This window comes from Homalodisca vitripennis, chromosome 2, assembly GCF_021130785.1.
Source record: "Homalodisca vitripennis isolate AUS2020 chromosome 2, UT_GWSS_2.1, whole genome shotgun sequence".
Lineage (NCBI taxonomy): Eukaryota > Metazoa > Arthropoda > Insecta > Hemiptera > Cicadellidae > Homalodisca > Homalodisca vitripennis.
Genome location: NC_060208.1, coordinates 97,887,827 through 97,909,919, shown reverse-complemented (window position 1 = coordinate 97,909,919; position 22,093 = coordinate 97,887,827). Strand labels below are relative to the sequence as shown.

At 37.1% G+C, this 22,093-nt stretch overlaps 1 protein-coding gene across 1 annotated transcript in view; it reads right to left on the bottom strand.

The window, feature by feature from the left end:
• LOC124354394 overlaps positions 1 to 22,093 on the bottom strand; it is a 47,318-nt gene that overhangs the window by 5,742 nt on the left and 19,483 nt on the right. Inside the window, exon 3 of the mRNA XM_046804816.1 lies at positions 5,988 to 6,302. Within this exon, the coding sequence (XP_046660772.1) occupies positions 5,988 to 6,302 (315 nt within the window). The remainder of the gene's footprint in view (positions 1 to 5,987; positions 6,303 to 22,093) is intronic.

Sequence of the window (22,093 nt, the reverse complement as noted above, 5' to 3'; positions counted from 1 at the left end):
AATTTTTATTTAAGTAATTAATACCAGTACATACAAAAGGAATTTCAACGACGGACTGAGTGGACCTATGAAGGGTAGGTTATGTTTACTCGTTGAACATAACATCAAAATAGCTGACTCACAGAATTGGAATGTGGGAAAGAAAGCGTGGCCAGTACATTTTAAATAATATCTGCCGCCTAATCTATTGTGTTTGAACTGATTCCCATGGAACAGGTGATATCTGTCTTTTGTATGTTTGAATGTATATGAAAATTTTAAATTTTCTTATTGAGAGAAATAACGCATGAACATTTAAAGCGCATATTTATAAAAAATATAGGTCAATTCAATTTAGAACATATTTAATTGTATACTGAAAATCTTATTTATTTGTTTCGGAGGCAGAAAAAGAGCCGACTAAGTAAACGTCTATCCAGTTTACAAACCCTGTTAGTTCTTTATAATTTCGTAAATAATCTAAAATGTATCGTTATTCGCACTTTTTATTTTAACATTATTGCAAGTCAAACCCCTTTATCATATTATATGGTATTATGGTTGAAGTGAATAATTTAACCTTTACTCTTGTGTTTCTGTGTGCACACACATATATTTAAAAGAATAAAAGAAAAATGCTCATTGCGTTGTATTGAATACATCTGGTTCAGTTTTGACCAAAACAATGTGAGTTCTATGATTTCTTATTTGATATTGTGGCAAAATGGAGTCATAATTAATGAACTCGAATATTGTTGCACGCAGTTTGCAAATAATATATAACTGAAACCAAATACATCACAGATTCTGAAATCCAAAACTTAGTTGTAATATAACAACACTTTGTTGAAAAACAAGCACACAACACTTTGGCCGTGCCAATTTCTGAATCAAACTACTCAATATAAGCTACGTATTATAAGTAATACTTTAAAAAAACACACCCAACAATACAAATAATATTTCATTAACTATATAAGGAGTTAGTAGCTGTAGTACAAATTTAATTGCAATAATGGAGGAGTCTAGGATTTAATTTGTAAAATGGAATAGCGGTATCTGGTTTCCAATTACTGGCTTACGTTTACTACTTTTGGTTCTAATACCGTTACCGTTGTTGATCCATTACAGACTAGTTTTGAGTAGTAAACACTTTATTTTGATGTAGTTGATATTTTCGACAATCTGGGATCCTGCATTTTGATTCTAAAATTTTTCAAATGTCAATGTGTTGTGGTTTGTCACAACAAATAATTTTGGTATATTAAACCTGCCGACCGAGTTATTACCTGCCCCAATAACTCAACATTAGCGGTTGTGACATATCACTACTTGAAATTTAAGTTGTCCAGATGTGACAACAAGATTTTGCTTCTACTAGCCAGATCTAAATTATATAGATGAGAACTTATCTGAGAGTAATCCGTATTGTACATATAGAATAATTAAGCAAACAAGTAAACAAAACAAACATTCTGTGCCTAATAGAGATTAATTTATTATGCTGTATCTTTTAAATTTACATATACTACTAAATGTTTTGTAACAGTGAAGATTATGTACAACTATTACATCGCCTAAAACATTGTAAAAGTTGTAAGTTTGTTATTTTAGCTTAATCCTTCTATTTTTTGGAGGGTTATTTCATCCATTCAAGGCATCGAGGATTAATTTTTATTTCTGTCCAAAGCAAAATAATCTCCAAGCGTTCTCTCTTTAATTATTTTATGAAAATGTTTAGTTGGCTTTTGATTGGACATATACCATACTTTCACTCTCTTGTAGCGAATTATTTTAACTACCTACTGACAATAACTATATAACCATAATATGAATAGTGGGACTTGTGAGTAGCTCCAATCGACACAGTACCTACAAAAGTTTATAGTGAACTTAAGGTGCAAGATTTTGAGAACCATATAATTCTTACAGTAGCTAAAATGTTGAAACCTACATATATTTGTTTGATTATGAGAACTTGGTAAGCTACATGCCGTAACTGCAGATATTCCAAATTCATAAAATTCCAATGCCATCATTTGGGAAATGATATACGATTTGTTGCAGGATAAAGTTACGCACATGTTTAATACGTAAGGACTTAGAGTTGATTAATGATGGAACTTATTTGGCTTATTTATTGTTGTAAGTAAATATGAAATAAAGTTCCCAAATTACTGGAAAGACAGAAATGGAGATACTCAAGATTCCAAATTTCTATTTACGGCCTTGATACACGGCGTGTTATTCACACAAACCTAATCAGCAAAATTGCTTGCGCACCTGTGTTCACAAAAGGCTATAAAATACCGCACTACGCAATAGGTACGCGCTGGTTTCTCAACAGTTTCGTTTAAATCCACAACTGGAACTTTCACGCCTGAACGGAATGTAAAGACCCCCTCTCTTTATCCCCCTTCCAACAAATCAATCGGCCGTTTCTAGTGTAGAAACGGCGAGAAATTCCGGACCCGTATAACGTCATAATTGTCACACTCAAGTAAACACAAAGGGCACCTTGCCCTGACATTTGCAGGTGGGCGGGAAAGGGCAACGACCTGAACCTAAGACAGCTGTGATATATTGAAATCAGCTGACTGACGAAACCTGTTACTTTCACATCTGGATTAGCGGTGAGGCCAGTATACAAGTGCATTATAGACGCAGTTACATTATCTGACGAATTGCGAAATCTAGCTCGTTCGTGCCCAGAGTCGTTTATTTAACAGTGTGTTGTGCCGTTTAAGCCTCTCGTTAGATTCTATTGTTCGGCTTCTTTGAACATAGTGACAATAAGCCATCTTGTACGTAACAGATTACTTTCTCTGAATGTTGAGGTTATGATTGAAGCTGAGAAACGTTACTTAACGAGTTTTAGTGATATTTAATATTGAAGGAACATAGATGTAATATGTAAGTCGTATAGTGTAGTCAAGTGTTTGATAATTTTCCATCTAACATTTTAGTTTGTTTATATAAATATAATATTTTATAAACAAGATGACATTGTTTTACTGTTTCTAATACAATGAATCTTTACCTTTTAAAGCAGATTTATTTTGTAAAAGATGTAGGCTATATCTAAGTAAAATCTGAAAATGTAATTCTAAGCTAGGCTTTAGTCATCATATGAATAATTTTAAAATAGAATAGTAACACTTTCTCTGCAACACGAGACATACACATACTTTAGGACAGGGGGTATAGTAAAAGCTGCATCCACCGCTGTCAGTGTGTTAAACAAATAATTTCAAATAAAATACATTACATATATTTGTACACACTCTAAGAATAAAGAACATTAATAACCGTGGTAATTGTCGCTCTCCACCTGCGACTGAACGTCTCGTCGCGTCGGCGGGTAATTAGAGATGTAGAAGAGACATCTAATTACTACGAGTAGATTGGTGTTGCAGCGCTCGGTCTGCTTGCTGCGAATGGTCACAGATTATACTACAGCAGAGAGGGGGACAGATGCGAGATGAGATAGTGACAATCGCGGTCATACTGTGACGGACCCAGCGTGGCGTACCTCAGGGAGCGGTACTGGGACCGTTGTTCTTTATTGTGCTATGATGACAACAGTAACGGACTGTCTGTCAGTCGGGTCCAGGAAGCAAGAATGTTGACGAAACGGAATTTTCTGGTAGGAAATGGAATATTGTATAGCAATTTCAAATGTAATTACTTACGCTTTATTTTGTGAGAAAATTCGAGAATAGCAATAATTACAGTTTGGGGAAAATACATTTGTTAGGTAGTTTTAACGTTTTTGTATTTTAAAGCTAATAAAATTAAAGGTAACGGTAAAGATATCTTATTTACCAGGCGAAGTTAGGGCTAATAAGCCCTCTGTAACACTTATCTGTGGACCAACAGCTTAAAGGTGACTTCCGAACTACTACCAACGGCCGGGCAGGCGGGCTGCTTGCAAGGACAATATCGCTCAACGGTCACCCATTCAAGCAGAAGCCACTCTCAACGTTGCCCGGTTATAGTTTGCGATAACTGTTGTACTCGCTACATTGCACCATTGGCTTAATACATCCTCTGGTTTTAAAGAAATTGAACTTTATTTATTATTTTCTATAAAATACTATATCAAACAACACGTTGAAAGAAAGAAATTCTCATGTTCACGTGGTCGACTTCAAGTAATGTACTATACAAAGATTATTTAATAATAATAATATTTAGTTTTTATTGTTCATAGGGCAACAATCTATTACCAGACTGTTCAATTGATAAGCTATAGAATGAAGGTCTTTTTAGAGATTTGAACTTTTAGATCTCGTTGCGAGTGATTATTTACTTGAGTTACCTACTTCAAAACACAATTTACATAATTCCATCAACAAATTACTTGTGGATGAACAGCAAATTAGTATCAAGTATCAATCGCATGAGTGACTGTCATCAAAAGGGGACAAGTTCTCTTACCTTTGCACACATGTTAAGGTTCCGAACAAAACCACGTTGTATTTTGTTTTTAACGTATAAAACATTTATTTTATAAAATAAATTGTTTTGCTGGCTATTAAAGAAGCTATTTCACACTCCTGGTAGAAGATTAAAATTGTGTATAGCGTTATGAAAACTTATGATTAACTGAAATATCCACAAAGTTTTCAATAAGAACTACATATTTTGAACAGTCAAAACTGAAGGATAAGGCAACTACTATTAAAAAAAAGTACATTATTTTCTAATTTTAGGTTAGTGAAGTCCCGTTTGAAAGCACTGTCATTTCTTAATATAAAAATAAATCATCATGTCAGAAAATACATAAAACATTAAAACTGACAACTCGAGGCGTTCAATTGTCTACAGTTAGACAAACCACATTGTGATAACTGTACGATACGTGTACACATTAGTGTAGAACAAAGTATGAAAGTCGGAACTCTTGCGACATATTTCTGGGTATGAAATATACAATGTCGAAAGAGTTGATTTAGAAACACTTTTTTACTCAACGAAGGATACGAATCCTAAAGTCAATTGTATTTGGCGTTTGACTGTTTTGTGTGACCAATGATGTATCAGCATTTTTTAAATGTGTTTTCCATTTTTAATACAAGTGGAGTAAGGTTAAGTGCCACGCAAAAGAAAGTTTGCACAAAAAATTGTAATTTAGTCGAGCAACTTCAGATAAATAAATATAATAGATCTAACCGATGGGCGGTTCTTCAATAACTAACTCTTCACGCCGTATAAACACAACGATTACCCTAAGCGATTATCTGTTGCCGACACAGCTAAGTACCAAAAGAGCTAATTAGACGGCACGGACTAAACCCTAGCGGAGACCATTGAGTAATACAAAGGTTCACATTACAAAACACTCCTAATAAGGTTAGGATTCCCACCAAGGCTTCCCAGGCGTAAATTAAACCACAGCCATTAGTGTAGCACTGTCAATCTGCGCGACTAATTACAGCAACGGCACTCACAGTGCTGCAATCTATCGGCGAGATGTTCAACACTATTGTTTACATAGTAGGCTACTACTGCTTCATTACGTGATCTACCACTTTACGATTTACTGTTTTATTTTCTTATCTCAGTTTCTTTACATAACACGAGAGACATCTATTAATGAGTGAATAATATACCCTCTACTCAATAATTATATAGGAATAATTTACAACTTAGTACTGGTTTGTTTACATTATTTGTATTTTATAAATTGAAATTTGTCTAAATAATAAAATATTATTTCATTCATTATTAATAATTTAATACTCTGTGTTAAGTACACAAAGTAGGCTACAATAGATTCAAATCTAACTTAGGCTAATCATCTGATATTGATGAGATGTAAAAATTAACAGAGGACTACCATACAAATAGTATTTATAACGTGAGATTTCAACTTCTTACATTATATTTTGCATCCTGGATAAATCAAAAAGCATAATTTCTAACAATAACCCACTACATAATTTTGACCCACTTCCATTTTATGATTTATCAAATATTATAAAATTCGAATGATTTTTACTGACCAAGAGCGGGGGAGGGTAGACGATGAGTCCGGGCTGCGGAGCTGGGTAGAGCAAAGGCCCAGTAGATGTCTGCTGGCCCAACCAAGAATGTACCAACCCCTGTTTGGAAGTGGCATATTGTGAGCTAGCCGGAGACTCGAGGAGACGATGTTGAGGACGACGAGTACACGGACAGACCAGGCGGTACACTCGGAGTACGGCGGCCACTAGAGAGACCAGCAGGAGGAGGGTGATGAGCAGGAGACCAACAGAAGCCAACACGGGGGCCCAGTCGGTCAGGGGAGAATCCAGGTCCAGCGTCGCCGGCAAAACCTCCTGCAACAAATAAATTGGTGACGTATCTGGTAGAGAAAAAAACATTAAAAATGGGAAAGGACGAAAGAAAATAATGGCGGAAGACAATGAAAATTGAGTTGATAAAGTAGAAGGAAAAATAGAAAAATTGGACGAATTTAAAGAAGTTAAGATGGAGTGACATTCAACATAGCCTAATTGATTTCGATGCTGTATATAGAAAATAAGTTTCATGCAAAATTTTAAGTCTATAGGTGAGTTCGTTCTTGAGATATCGTGCAGACAAGCAAACATATATATAGAGAGAAACAGACAGGCATACATTTTCTAACCCCTCGAGAGATAGACTTTGCTAACGCTCAGCCAATTATTTGTTGTAATCTTTATAGCAAAATGAAAGGTGGATGTATGGAAACAATGAATTGTACTAGTCTATACTACTAGGATTATCGTTCACTTCCAAGAGAAATTTGCGGGAAATAAAACGTCGAAAACACTGAGTTACTTGTGGATGGTATTTTGCTATTTGACAACTTGGATGGTTAGTCGAAAATAATGATAACTACACTATAATTATTAAAGTAACCAAAGATACTTAAGGTGGAATGGAGAATATTTCTCTAATACGGGACCAATGAAACACCCGTGATTCGAAGGATTACGGGTTGCTTCCAAGAGAAATTTTAGGAAATTTAGATGTGGAAAACATGAGGATTATCCAACTCGTTTAAATCTAAAGACAGTCGAACACCATGCCCGAAATGAAAACCATCTTCATGGGACTATAACGAGAAAGTAAACTTGATACTTAATTATCTTGAAATTGGATAGTTCATCTACATCAAGTGAAATGACGATAGATAAAAGTCAGCTTCACACCGCTTTCCAATATTGTCTTGTCGACATCATTTTTCTCGAAAGGGAAAGTGGTTTTATCGGTCTTCATAGTAGAGATAAAAGCATCGCATGTAGATCATATATGATACAGTGACAGTTATAATACGTTTTATGAATCCGTTCTGTCACAGGAGAAGACTGTTCAAAATTATAGATAAAATAAGTTTACCTGGCCAGTGTCGTATAGGCTACTCAGAAGACGACGTGACGATGGGGGAATTAATTTGGTCAAGCATGGTTTTAACTAACGTGTGGTTTTAATCAGATTAATTTAAGGAAAACACGTCAATTTTACATTTTTAATACATAAAACAGGAGATAAGATTCCACACTGGTACAGAAACGAAATCTTTTTCGTGTCAAATAGATTTTTACAATCATGGATCTCGTGGAATAAAATAAAACAAAAGTAAAGAATCGATAATAGCATCAATTTAGAGACATGTTTTAACATTGTTAATGGACTTGCCAGAAAACAAAGTTCTGTTGTGTCAATATAAACGAGTATTGGGCATTAAGATTAGAATATGGCCTTGGTACTTTGACAGCACGCGCAAAAAATAAACCAATGTTAATGTCCTGATAAAGTGCGACTCTTTATCGGATTGCAATCCAAGTGACAATACAAAGAATCCGGATTATAAAAAGAGAAAGAAACAATTGGCGTTGTTTGCCAAGGTTATCGGAGGCAGGCTCGGACAAGACGGAACGTGCATTAGTTATAACGTGACCGCGCAGGTCAGGGAGAGAGTAGATAGCCTCGCACATGGCCCCCTACCTGAGCTCACGTCGTCGTTGCCTATAGTTAGAAATTATGTCACACATAATTGTGATAACAGCTAAATAGAAATGCCGTCATGTGATATATACAATGGAATGGTTGGTTAATCTCCAGAAATGCAAAACGCCAGCAACATAATATCGCAATCGCATTTACATTCTATGGAGGTTAAATGGTAATGCAACTATTCTTAAAGGTTTATTTGTAGGAAAACACCGAGACGTAGAGATTAAAAAACAAATGACTTATTCTGAGATTGTATGAATGTTAGTATTGGTCTAACAAATCCTCTGAAATACTGGACGAAAAGAGGAAATGAAGAAGTCACATCCTGAAAGTTAATAACTGGATATTTGTGACTATAATCGATTGCAGATTTTAAAAGATGTACACAAACTCGTGTCTGCTTTACTAAATCGAAAATAGTTAATAAATCCCAGCTATATTTGTTGTTCTTTGAATGCAACCCATTAAAAGCCAATAATATAAACATTTCTCGTGTGGTTTAATTTTGTATATACAATTTCAAAAGTTCACTATACTAAACCCTAAATATTTGGCATAAAAACGATAATGATTTCTATATAATTAAAAAATAAATGCAATTGATTAAGATTAAGTGTCAAAATGCCACAACAGTTTAAAATAAGCTGTGTTCGTCGTTAATAACCTATTCAATTCTTTATCAATTTTAATTTTAGAAAAAATACCGTTGAGTGAATGTTGTATTATACACATAATATTCTATAACTACTACTTGTAGTATAATATTTTTACATTAATAAGAAAAACACATTAATTAATTTTCTGAACACACTATGTTATGTAACACTCAAACATTGTATTGGACAGTGGAGAGGCTAGCGTGATGGAATGTCATGAAAGCTGTTCGTTGCAGAACGCGGTTTCCCGATTTCCGGCTTGTGATAGGCGCAGCGCGGTCAGCCGGGGTGTGACGGAGACGTCAGCTGACTGGACAACAGCTGTTCAAAGTTTCAGTCTGCTGATCATTCATTTTTGTCGGTAGAGCCAACCTCGAAGCGCGAAACAGATCGGAACTCGAGTCTAACACTACAACAGTCGTTGCTCTCTCATAGAAACGTTTCCTTGACTTTTTTCGTAGTTCCCACCACGCTCGGATGACCACGGTGTCGGTTCGCGTGAGTGTTTTTACACGAGCGTTATTTCCTCTTCTTTTCGAACATGATTAGGGAATGCAAAAACTGGTAATAATAAACGAAGCATTTTTTATATTTCAGTGTCATCAACCTGATGTCCACTGGTTTCCACAACGAGATTCAAGTCTTCCGTACAGGTTCAAACAACTACACAAGAATTCAACAAGGATCGTACTTGGCCAATTAGGCAGGCCGTATGCCAATGAAAGTAATATTCTCATCCGACCTTAGCTAGTGTAAAAGTGAGTCAATAACATCTCATATCAAGACAATAAATATAATAATCAAGTCGTTGAAAATACGAGAATATCTAGAAAAAGAATTTTATAAGCTTTCATAGAACGGATAATTTGCCTTTGGAATTGTATTCCGAAAAATAGTTCTCAATTTTCAGTATTACGACTAAATAAAAATATTTTCCCAAATATTATGTACTATTTCTTTAAATTTCATTACTGACGATGGATATTTGAAAGGATAACAGGATTATGGACACGTCGGTTTGAGAATTGGCCCTCTTCTTCGAGTATCAAATCGTAAAATACGTTAAGCATGGAAACAATACGCAATTCCAAAACAAGGTGATGGACACACAAAATTAAAAAATATGGTTAAAGCAATAAAAATTTGTGTCTTTGTTTAACACGGAGTAATGCAAAATCCTCGGTGTAATTTTGCATGATAAATGTTTTTACCTGACTCAACTATTTCCGTAGAAATTTCTTCAGTAAATATATTTACGTATTTGTCATATAATTACATGTCGGTTTCTGTACAAGCCAAGAATTTGTAAATAAACTGGTTTGTAAATAGATCCATATCATATAAAATTTAAATGAACATTATTTGCCATTAACAAATTAACATTATATGAAACAATAATGAAACTATAGATAATTTTGTAAATTGGTATGATTGTTTTAGGTGTGAAACTACATTATTCATTCAAGTGATTATCAACAGAATTAGAGATTATAACAACCAGTTCCTTGGAGAAGCCAGGAGATGGAGAAAAAACTTCTGAGAACTAGAAAGATGCGAGTAATGAAGTTGTGGTGTTGACATTTTAACGGGTTTGCAAAACATAAGTTTAGAACTTCACAAGGTTGCTTACGTAGTCTATACAATGACAAATACAGGTTTGAACGTCGATGTCTGACAAAATTCCTATGAAAACACATGAAGAGCTGCTCTCTAGCTCATCAAGTTTTCGTTTAAGAGCCGAATTTACCGTCATCTTGAATTAGTCTTATTAGAATATTTTAAACCTTTTTAATTTTTTGTAATATCTAAACTTTGAAACATAAATAAGTTTGTGTTCTTTCTGAATAATCTACTAATAATCACTAAAACTATACAAAGTTTGGATGTGTATTACTTGGGTATTTAAAATCAGGTTATCTTCTATAATTCTAAATCAAACATATGCTCGTAAAAGGTAATTAGGTTTAACATTGTTCTTATGTGAGTAAAATCAAGGATGGAGATGAAAGTAGACTATATAGGAGAGTAAAGCACTCTCACAACCGTTCTATCTAAATTGACTTTACAAGAGTACTAAATATACCACAGAAATACAAAACCTATACGTGGATAGTCTGTGATATAACCTGATAATCACTGAAGAAGTGAATAAAAATGTTGACGAAATTTTTAACTAAGTTTAGTAGAATGCCTTAATATAATTAGTCTAAGATTGTAAACAACACTAATGCCTGCTCAAGCATCGTTTGCATGAGTATCTCATAGTAAAAGATTGTTTTACACACTTCGTAAATAAGACACGCCCTTTTCCCGGGAAACCACCACTGTCGTTTCTTGAATGAAAGATGGCAAATCCTCAGGTATAATATTAATATGAGTGACAAAGATGTAACAATGAGTAAACAAAGAATTGATTCTTGGTGCGGAACCGTAACCAAATCAGTGTGACGCCTGATGATGGGGTTAGATTGGAATCCTCGAAACGTACTTTAATATTTTTCGAACGATGGAAATTAACCGAGAACTTATTATCCAATCATTATGACTAACATCTGCAATTAAGACCCGCAATGGTAATGAAATAAATATGTTTATTTTAATCATTTTTCTTGTCATACAGTAGTATTACAATATGTGTACATAATAACATTGCAAAGCAACAACAACAACTACTACTACTACTACTACTACTACTACTTTAAAAAGAGTTTAAGATTATTATTTTCTAGTCTGTATGACGTGACAATCTTGCATTATTTCTCAGGCTTAACTGAAATATTGTCTTTACTTCTTTCAAAGAACTTTATGATTAATGAGATAAAACTAAACAGATTGTATCGACCAAAATATGTCAAATATAACTCTACTTTCAATTTTGATGTAACCACGAGAAATACAGAAATGTTTGCACGATTCTTTAAGACAAGAAAGAACATCACAAATGAACGATGAAATTGTGATTCTATACTGGGAATGCTAGGACAGCGAGCTCTAACTACCGGAACTGCAAGGGCAGCTCGAGTCAATGATCGATCAGCTGGTTTCTTCCCCCACGTCCGTCCGTCTGTCCGCCGTCTTGTCTTGTCTGCGACTTTCTCCCCACTTTCCCCGGTAATGTCCCGTAGTCGCGGCCGTTCCTCAGGCCAACATTCCTCTCCCCTTTCGGCCTCTTTATCGTCTATATCTATGCAAGTGGGAAGTGACTTACGCATCCGGAAGGAGTGCCACGAGGTTCGGAGTTAATACGAAAGAATTTGCTTTTGTGATTTGACATTTTGTTGCTGGTTTTATTTTAGGTGCTAAACAATAAACTGTTGTATTTAAAACACTGGTTTACCCAGTACCTTTTAAACTATTCGATGTGTCATAGCTTGAAGGCCCATAAAACATGCTGATATCTTAACTAAATTTTCGGATTGTTTCGTGATCTTTTTGTTCCACAGTGAGTAACCGAAAATTTAATACATTGTAATATTTAGAGCGAAGATTGCTCACTCACTAAACCCGCAAATATAAATAAGAATCAATTAACAAAGTAAAAGTGCAGTTAGGCATACTATACGGAAAGGTTAGGCAGACTATGGCATTAGATAGACTACGTACGATATATACGGTGAGTGAGTCACTTGATCATGAGCACTTTGATTAAAGTAAGCGGTACCATTTTCCCGATAAAAAATATTGCCATTGATTTCTAAAGACCGTTCATGAACTGGTAACAAAATAGTTAGAGACAATTCTCAGTAGAGACGGTATAATTTCTGCCAACTGATACAGTAGACTCATGTATTTTAGACTTAGAGCTATAACAGTCTAACTCCTTGCATTTGAGACATACGCAGGAAGTGCAAGATATAATGCTTGCAAGCGCGCGTAAATCAACCACCATTAGCTGGGCGAGAATGCGGAACAGCTTGGCGGCTGTTGCAGCTCATTTAACAGCTAGCTGTTCACCCTCCCCCCACCGACTCCCACAGCTAGTGGCGGCCGCTCGTGCGAACAACAGTCGTGCCTATCAGATTGGGCACTGGAAACATATTCTGAGAGGTTATCGCTAAGTTTAAGCCGAACATATCATTATACGAATACACTTAAAGATAAGAGATGGCGAGCAGGAAATTCGTATCTGAAGTCCTTACTCTTTTTTCGCTTGAACATATTCACTATAGCACTGAATTAAAGATTAAAGGCCCCCTTTCCCCGTACCCTTTCCTCTTATAATAAAAATTGCATAAACACTCGTACACAGAAAGCGAGACTTAAATTCTGTTGCGACGAAGATGATTTTTTCTGTCTACGTTTTTGTAGCTCTGACTTTATCTTATGAGATTTATTTAGTCGGTTAGTAACGATTGTCCAGTGTGATTAATTTATTGATAATTACTATTAAAACACAGAACTTCGGGTTAAAATATGTTGAATGAAGATGACTCTCTGCAGCAAGGCAGAAATAGTTCAAGAATTTAAATTTGAAGGCAATTTTTCAACGCAGGTTGAACCGGAAAACTCAGGTAATAGTCATGAGACCTGTTGCTCAATCCTAAGAAACTAAGAGAGTTACTTTAACAAACATTCAAGAACATATTGTCTTAGTAGCCATTTTATGACTAGGAAGAGTACATGTTCTGGCTGTATAGGTTATTATTCTGAGCTGGAAGATCGTGTATTGTGGAATGTGGGGATAGAGAAGTGAGGTTGGCATCATACCCCACGCATCAGGCGATCAGGCGATCAGGCTGGCATTCATACTAAAGACAAGAATGGTCAAATGAGAAAAATCAAGCAGGACATATATTACCAGACACGATAGTTTTCACTTGCACAACCAAGCAAATGCAGTATTTCTGCCCTTTATACACTTTGTATACAATGTCTGGATCGCGATTATGGTTTTTGTAGACTTGTATTCATTTCAGTGAGAAAGGAAAAGTTAGACTGCTGTTTTGGTTGTAACTTTTCTTTTTTTTTCTTTTTAGTTTTTCTAGTTTCCGTGAGCGTTACAGTACAATTTTATTATACTATGATTTTACCGGAGGGATTATATCAAAAGGTTCTAAATTCCAAAAATTCAGGAAAGGAAAGAAAGCAATGAATATAAATGGACTTAGATACTGTAGATTATCAATATTTACCGACAAAATTTGCAATACATTATTTCTGCTTTTTTTAGATTACATGAGTAATCGATTAGCTTTTATATTGAACATGTAAAAGATATTATTTTAACGTTTTGCGTTTTGTGGAACACAGTCATTCTATCGTAATTATAAAAGGTATAGAAGATTCAACAATAGTTGTGCAACTTTTGGAATGTCTTTTGCCGACCCTATACAGATTATTCAGGCGAGTTCTAAGTATGTTATAGCAATATTCCCTTAAATTTCCGAACCACTCGGTTAAAAACAAATATAATGAAGCAAGTTTTTAAATTCCTGACCAGCATTTCTTTCCTTTTACTCTGGCCTAGAATTCAAGTACGATGGTCTTCGCAATAATGAATTTTTGGTTAGCGCTGTTACTTGCTATATACTCTCAATTGTCAGCTTTCTGTCAAAATATAACAAATTATTACTTCCTATCTACCCGATCAATAAATGTTGAGTGCCTCTCTTCACGGTTGAGTTCCTATGCTGTAATTCGAGTATGACGGCCATCGCAATCCTAAATTTTTTTTATTAATGCAGTTACTTTTATATACTCCCGTTTATTCGCGTTCTGCCAAATTGTGATAAACAATTACCTCCTGTCAACCCGACCGGTGAATTTTGAGGGTTATATTCTCGAATTTTGTGGGAGAATTTCACGTCGAAGTAATCTAAATCCGCTATGGTACCGTTCTCTCAAATATTCTGGTTCATATGGTTTGGAAAATGAGAAAACATGCAGCTGTCACATTGTCCAGCGGCTGTTGAGTGCCGCTGTAGTATGATTGAAGTCCGACGGTTATCCGACTATTATGTACATATACTCATACTGTTACTTTTGTATACTCTCTGTTATCCGTATTCTAACAAAGGATTATAAGCGATACTTCCTGTTGACCCAACCAACAGATGCTGAAGCAATTTAGATACAGTTACTGCAACCTTGGGTCTATTTTTATGATGGCTGTACACTCTCGATTAGTGTTATAAACTATTACTTGCTGTCAGGTCAGAACCAGCCTGTGGTAAACTCCACGGCAACGGTTGCCGCCATCCTGGAGCTATTACTATACCGTGACTGTAGGTAGACACGACTAACGATTCACGTTTTTCGCTCCCAGAGGGCGAGCGTTTGTGATAGGATCCGTCAATATTGTGAATTACTTTAAACTTCGTTGTTTTTTCTGTGTAAACCATTAATTTACTTCAGCGATGATAACAAATAATTGACGTTGGTAATTTGAACAAATTGCTTCTGCCAATCATATTTAATGGTATTTACACTTTGACTTTGAATATTCAACAGAGTAAAGACAATTTTTCACAAAAAGTTATTTGAGTATACATTTATTCTGAAAAATGTCTATAAGGCTTGAATTATTTTCTGCTATTGTAACAAGAAAGAAAAGCCTAACAATTGAATAAAATTGTGTATTTCAATTTTGTACTTGATATTATGTCAGTTACATGAAAATAAATAAATTATTAGTATTAGTTTTATAAGTTCAATTTTAAAATAATAGAAAGTTAAAGGTGATACAATAAACCTTATTTGGATTGTTTAAAAACTGCATGTTTTAAAAATCAATTTAGTAGTGTAAAAATATGTCCACCTGGTTTTTGAAACAAATTTGTCCGACAATCGTGTACAATATAAATATGGAAATCTAAAATACGTTCTTATCTGAAACAATATAAAATATGACGAAACAAACCCAAACGAAACATTATTGGAAAAAACTGATGCAGAGTAGAAATTGTTTTTGTTGGAATACTACAGTACTTCAAACAGTCTTCAGCAGAATTAGTGAAAAATTGTACACTACAACGTGCGAGTAAAATCTGTACACGTTAGGATAGTACCGATTTAGAGCAGCTCCCTTACTAAGGTATAGGCCTAAGCATTCATGAAATTCTGAAGGATAAATGGAAATATGACGACGATCTTCTTCAAAATGTGATAAGTAGTATTTTCAAAATTTTGAATAGTTCAAACGAGAGACTTTGATTGATATTCCATCCAGAAGCAATAGATGGGAACGGTTTATGAAATTATGAATAGTGTGTAATTAGTGATTCATATTTAAAAAGGATATTACAATCTTGGATCACTTCTCAATGCGTATTAAGATCGTATTCGTGGAATTTTGAAGAACAAATAGAAGCGAGTAAAAATATATTTCAAAAATAGATACGAGTATGCATCGTTTTTAAAATTCAAAATAGTAGAAAGCAGCGATTTGGATACTCTATCTGGAAGTATGAACAGATTCATGAAAATTTTAAGAATAGATAATACACATTTGGACCGTTTCTTAAGACATATTAAGTTACTCACAGAATTTTAAGAATATTTAGCCAATAACTTAGTCAATTATCTTCTCTCAAAATGTTATAAGCATCATTTGCAGAACTACGCAAACAGAGATGTGGTTATTCTCTCAAGAAGTTATCTCAAAGTTAATTAACAAGATTCGTTATATTCTAAACTCTGGCCCTCTCTCAAGAAATAAAAAACAGGATTCATATAATTTTTGAAAATAAATGGTACTAAACTGGATATTTGCAAGAAGTAATCAGGATTTGAGGGAATTCTGAAGATTTATGGAAGGATGAGGATGATTTATATCGCTCATAAAGTAATAAAGAGAAATCGCGGAATATCTTTATGAAAGTTAGAAAAGGTAATCAGATCATCGTTAAAAATATAATGGAATAAATCAGTAAAGAACTTGCCATCACACCGACGAAAATCCATTCTGGACTCACTCCACGGATTGCGCACTGCTGTGCGGTTTCCTTTCACTCATAAAGGATGTGTTATGATTCCTTACGTAAGTGCCAATCAGAAGCTGGTTGTGCCTCTGTATTCGCGTGAAATGAAAATGGCGACACTGAACTCATCAGCGGCGTGCTTGTTGATGAAATCTGGGGCGCTACAGGAATTATAGGGCGCTTTGAATCTTTGGGGAGAAAACTGTAAAATAGGCCAGAAAAAGAACAAATTTAGCATAACTGTCCGTCTGTTCGCCATTACAACTTAATAACTCGTACTCGTTGATGTTATTGCGGCATGATCGGTTTACTCAAAATTATAAGTCTCAAAATTTTGGAAATATTACGGTGCAGTTTTATTGGTGCTACAGGACATCTCAAGGTGAGAAACCGTTAATTTTACTGTTAAATGTTAAGCTAGGGCGAAGGCCAGAACAGATGCATTCAGAGAACTGGTTCATTTATAGGGTTCTTAGAATTATATACCCATTGTACTGAACAAATGTTCATATTAAATTACACGCCCTTAATTCCTACATTTGCAGTCAATAGAACAATAATTATTTGGGATTCTAAACCGTGAGTATATCCTAAGCCCGGATATTCCTGCGAATCCTGTTGTAGTCTTAACAAACCTCGATTATCGTGTTGTGTTCAGAGATTATTAGTTAAAAATACTTCACAGATTTAAACATTTACACACACACACACGCACGCACGCACGCACGCACGCACGCACGCACGCACGCACGCACGCACGCACGCACGCACGCACGCACGCACGCACGCACGCACGCACGCACGCACGCACGCACGCACGCACGCACGCACGCACGCACGCACGCACGCACGCACGCACGCACGCACGCACGCACGCACGCACGCACGCACGCACGCACGCACGCACGCACGCACGCACGCACGCACGCACGCACGCACGCACGCACGCAACGCACGCACGCACGCACGCACGCACGCACGCACGCACGCACGCGCACGCACGCACGCACGCACGCACGCACGCACGCACGCACGCACGCACGCACGCACGCACGCACGCACGGCACGCACGCACGCACGCACGCACGCACGCACGCACGCACGCACGCACGCACGCACGCACGCACGCACGCACGCACGCACGCACGCACGCACGCACGCACGCACGCACGCACGCACGCACGCACGCACGCACGCACGCACGCACGCACGCACGCACGCACGCACGCACGCACGCACGCACGCACGCACGCACGCACGCTCGCACGCACGCACGCATCGCACGCCACGCACGCACGCACGCACGCACGCACGCACGCACGCACGCACGCACGCACGCACGCACGCACGCACGCACGCACGCACGCACGCACGCACGCACGCACGCACGCACGCACGCACGCACGCACGCACGCACGCACGCACGCACGCACGCACGCACGCACGCACGCACGCACGCACGCACGCACGACGCACGCACGCACGCACGCACGCACGCACGCACGCACGCAGCACGCACGCACGCACGCACGCACGCACGCACGCACGCACGCACGCACGCAAGCACGCTCGCACGCACGCACGCACGCACGCACGCACGCACGCACGCACACGCACGCACGCCACGCACGCACGCACGCACGCCACGCACGCACGCACGCACGCACGCACGCACGCACGCACGCACGCACGCACGCACGCACGCACGCACGCACGCACGCACGCACGCACGCACGCACGCCACGCACGCACGCACGCACGCACGCACGCACGCACGCACGCACGCACGCACGCACGCACGCACGCACGCACGCACGCACGCACGCACGCACGCACGCACGCACGCACGCACGCACGCTACGCACGCACGCACGCACGCACGCACGCACGCACGCACGCACGCACGGCACGCACGCACGCACGCACGCACGCACGCACGCACGCACGCACAGCACGCACGCACGGCACGCACGCACGCACGCACGCACGCACGCACGCACGCACGCACGCACGCACGCACGCACGCACGCACGCACGCACGCACGCACGCACGCACGCACGCACGCACGCACGCACACACACACACAACACACACACACACACACACACACACACACACACACACACACACACACACACACACACACACACACACACAACACACACACACACACACACACACACACACACACACACACACACACACACACACACACACACACACACACACACACACACACACACACACACACACACACACTCACACACACACACACACACACAACACACACCACACACACACACAACACACACACACACACACACACACACACACACACACACACAACACGTAACCGAAACATTCAGATTGACGGTGTGCCTTATGATGACAGAGAGAGGCGGTTTCTAGTATTATCTCGAAACTGGGTGATATTATTCGGAGAACCTGTTAATCATGAGGTAGATATTCAAGCGGCTCATCGGATTCCAACTCACAGAAAAAAACTGGAAAAAAACCTATTGTCGTGCAGTTCTCGAGTAGGCAAAAGAGAGACAGTTTTTTGAAGAGCGCAAAGCAAAAGAGAAAATTAAGTCCACCCAAATTATAAACTCAGCCCCTGACGCATATATCTCTATAAATGAAACACCTTACCCCACGCAACAAGGAGTTACTTTACAAGGCAAAGCAATTAAAGGAGAAAGGATTTAGGTACGTATGGCCCAAAGATGGGAAAATTTTTGCCAGAAAATCTGATTCCCCGAATCACAACAAAACTATTTGGATAAAATCTAATATTGAGCTGGAAAAAATCCTAAAGACATTGGAGGGTTTAAAATGACTGTTTTAATATATTTTTCTTAGTACAAATGTTTGTCTGTGTGTATGTCCAAAGTAATGTAAGTTTCAAGGGAAACCAAGTTACATATTTATTTTAAATTAAACATTAGAAGTTTGAGGAAACATTATGATGAGTTTTTGTATATTTATTAATCAAGAAAAGCAATATATATAATAAAATTATCTGAATATTATCTGAAAATGGATTAAACATGGTTGAAGAGGAACAATACCAACTACCAGGATATGACATGCTGGTTCAGCCAGACCAGACAACCAGGCTGGGTGGCATTGCTGTGTACCTGACCTCTGGACTGCAACACTCTTATCAGTTGCTATTGCTGCCCACTGCTGAAATTATTCACATTTCCTTCAAAGTTGAAAATGAAGATAAACTTTCTTACAAAATATCGCTATATGCTATTTATAGGTGTTGTAAATTTACCTACAATGCATTTAAGGTAGATTTTGAAATATACTGCAGAATTCATGTGATCCAACCTTAATTATTGGAGACTTAAACATTTGTACAATAAAAAATATTAGGGTCTGGAAAAATTATTTAAGTTTAGTTTCTGCTTATGGATTTAAAAATTGTATTACCCTTCCGACAAGAATTAGTAATAACTCTGTAAGCTGCCTTGATCATATTTTAATTAGAAATTCTAAGAACTACGTTTTGATTGTAGTGTTCTAAATCTGAATATAAGTGATCATTTTGCTGTAACTGTTGAGTTATCTGCTCACACTAATATCCATAAGGAAGCCAATAATGATACTGTTCCGTATTATAGAATTGTTGATGAGGGAGTAATGCGCAGACAGCTATGCACCGGCTGATTTGGGAAACAGTTTATTCTACTGATGATGTAAACGAATGTGTAAAGAATTTTATGGCATTTATAACTCTTGTCTTGAAAAATCATATAGATTGAAAAAGATAAACAGTAAAAATAGAAAGCGTAAACCGTGGGTAACTAATGCATTAGTTTCACTAATAAATAGGAAGAACACATTGTTTAAAATGTTTTCTATGAATAGATTGGATCAAATATTAAAGTAGAGTATACTAGTTTATCTAAGCTTGTAACAAAAAGAATCAGGGAGGCAAAAATAAATTATTATTCTTCCATCATAGAGAGAAAATAATGGTGATAGTAAAAAGTACTGGTCTGTTGTAAGGGACATAATGAAAAAAAGAAAGCATGAAATGAAAAAAGTCAATGTTAACAATGTAATTTTGCCTGTTCATGAAAATGAGATTCTTATTAGCAATTATTTTAACAATTTATTTTGTAAATATAGTGAATGATTTAAGATATGAGTCTTTTGGGTGTGACATGTTTATTGAGAGTCATTTAGATAGTGTTGTTTACTTTGATAAGTTCACCATAGGTATTAACGATGTGCTTAGGATAGTCTCCAGTATGAAAAAATACAAAAAGTTCTGGTCTCGATGGTTATAAATATTTTATCAATAAAGAATAATATTGATACATTAGCACCAGTCCTTACAACCATTTATGGAAAAATCATTGAAACAGGGTGTCTTTCCCACAAGCTTCAAGGACAGCAGTTGTGGGTGCCTGTTTTTAAGTCGGGTGATGATATGCTCGTCTCCTCATATCGGCCAATCTCCCTTATAAACACTATTGCTAAAATATTTGAGGTATTTATTAAGGAGGAACTTTTAAAAATATTTTTTTAAACAAAAGCATTTTTTCACCACAGCAATGTGGGTTTTTGCCAAATCGTGGTAATGATTTGGCAATTGAAGAACAATATATGTGAAATAGCATCACTAGTTGATCGCAGTAGGTGTACTTTAGCTGTATATTTGGATTTTAAGAAAGCGTTTGACGTTGTAGATATTGATATATTATTAGACAAAATTAAGGGATATGGAATAGGTGGCCTTTGCATATAAATTACTAGAATCCTTTTGCAAAAACAGAAGACAAACAGTCAAAATAAACAATACATATAGTGAGTTATTGCACATTAGGTACGGTGTTGCTCAAGGTGGGGTGGCAGGTCCGTTAATGTTTTTGATTCTATATCAATGATTTATTGAGTATTCCATTGAATTCGTCCATATTTGCCTTATGCAGACGACACTGCTATTGGGTGTTCAGCTGTGGAACCGATATGCCCTTAAAGCTAAAATAAATAGAGATCTAGAGGTTATTTCAAATTGGTTAATATTAAACAGGCTTTTGATAAATAATTCAAAGTCTAAATGTATTTTGTTCACTGGTTCTTCATGCGATGTAGATAATCTCACGTTAGAATTTTCAATTGGTCTGTCACAATCATCAATGCTTATATGAATGTACATGTGAAAATATTGGTTTTGTTGACTCAGTTAAGTATTTAGGCGTTTTTATTGATAGTAAGTTAAAGTGGAATAAACATGTGGAGTACTTAGAATCAAAACTCAAAAAAATCAATTATGCTTTATATTATATAAGGAACTTTTTAAGGAAGGAGCATTTAAATTCCCTTTACAGATCTTGGTTCGAAAGTACAGCTCGTTATGGCATCATTCATTATGGGGGGACTTACCCTACAGTATTAAAATCAATTGTAATGATACAAAGGTTTGCAATAAGAACTATACATTTTATTAAAAAAATCAGAGAGTATGTCTTATTTATTTTCGAAGAATGATTATCTTACAATTGATCAGTTTGTATTTGTTGACTGGTTTGTTG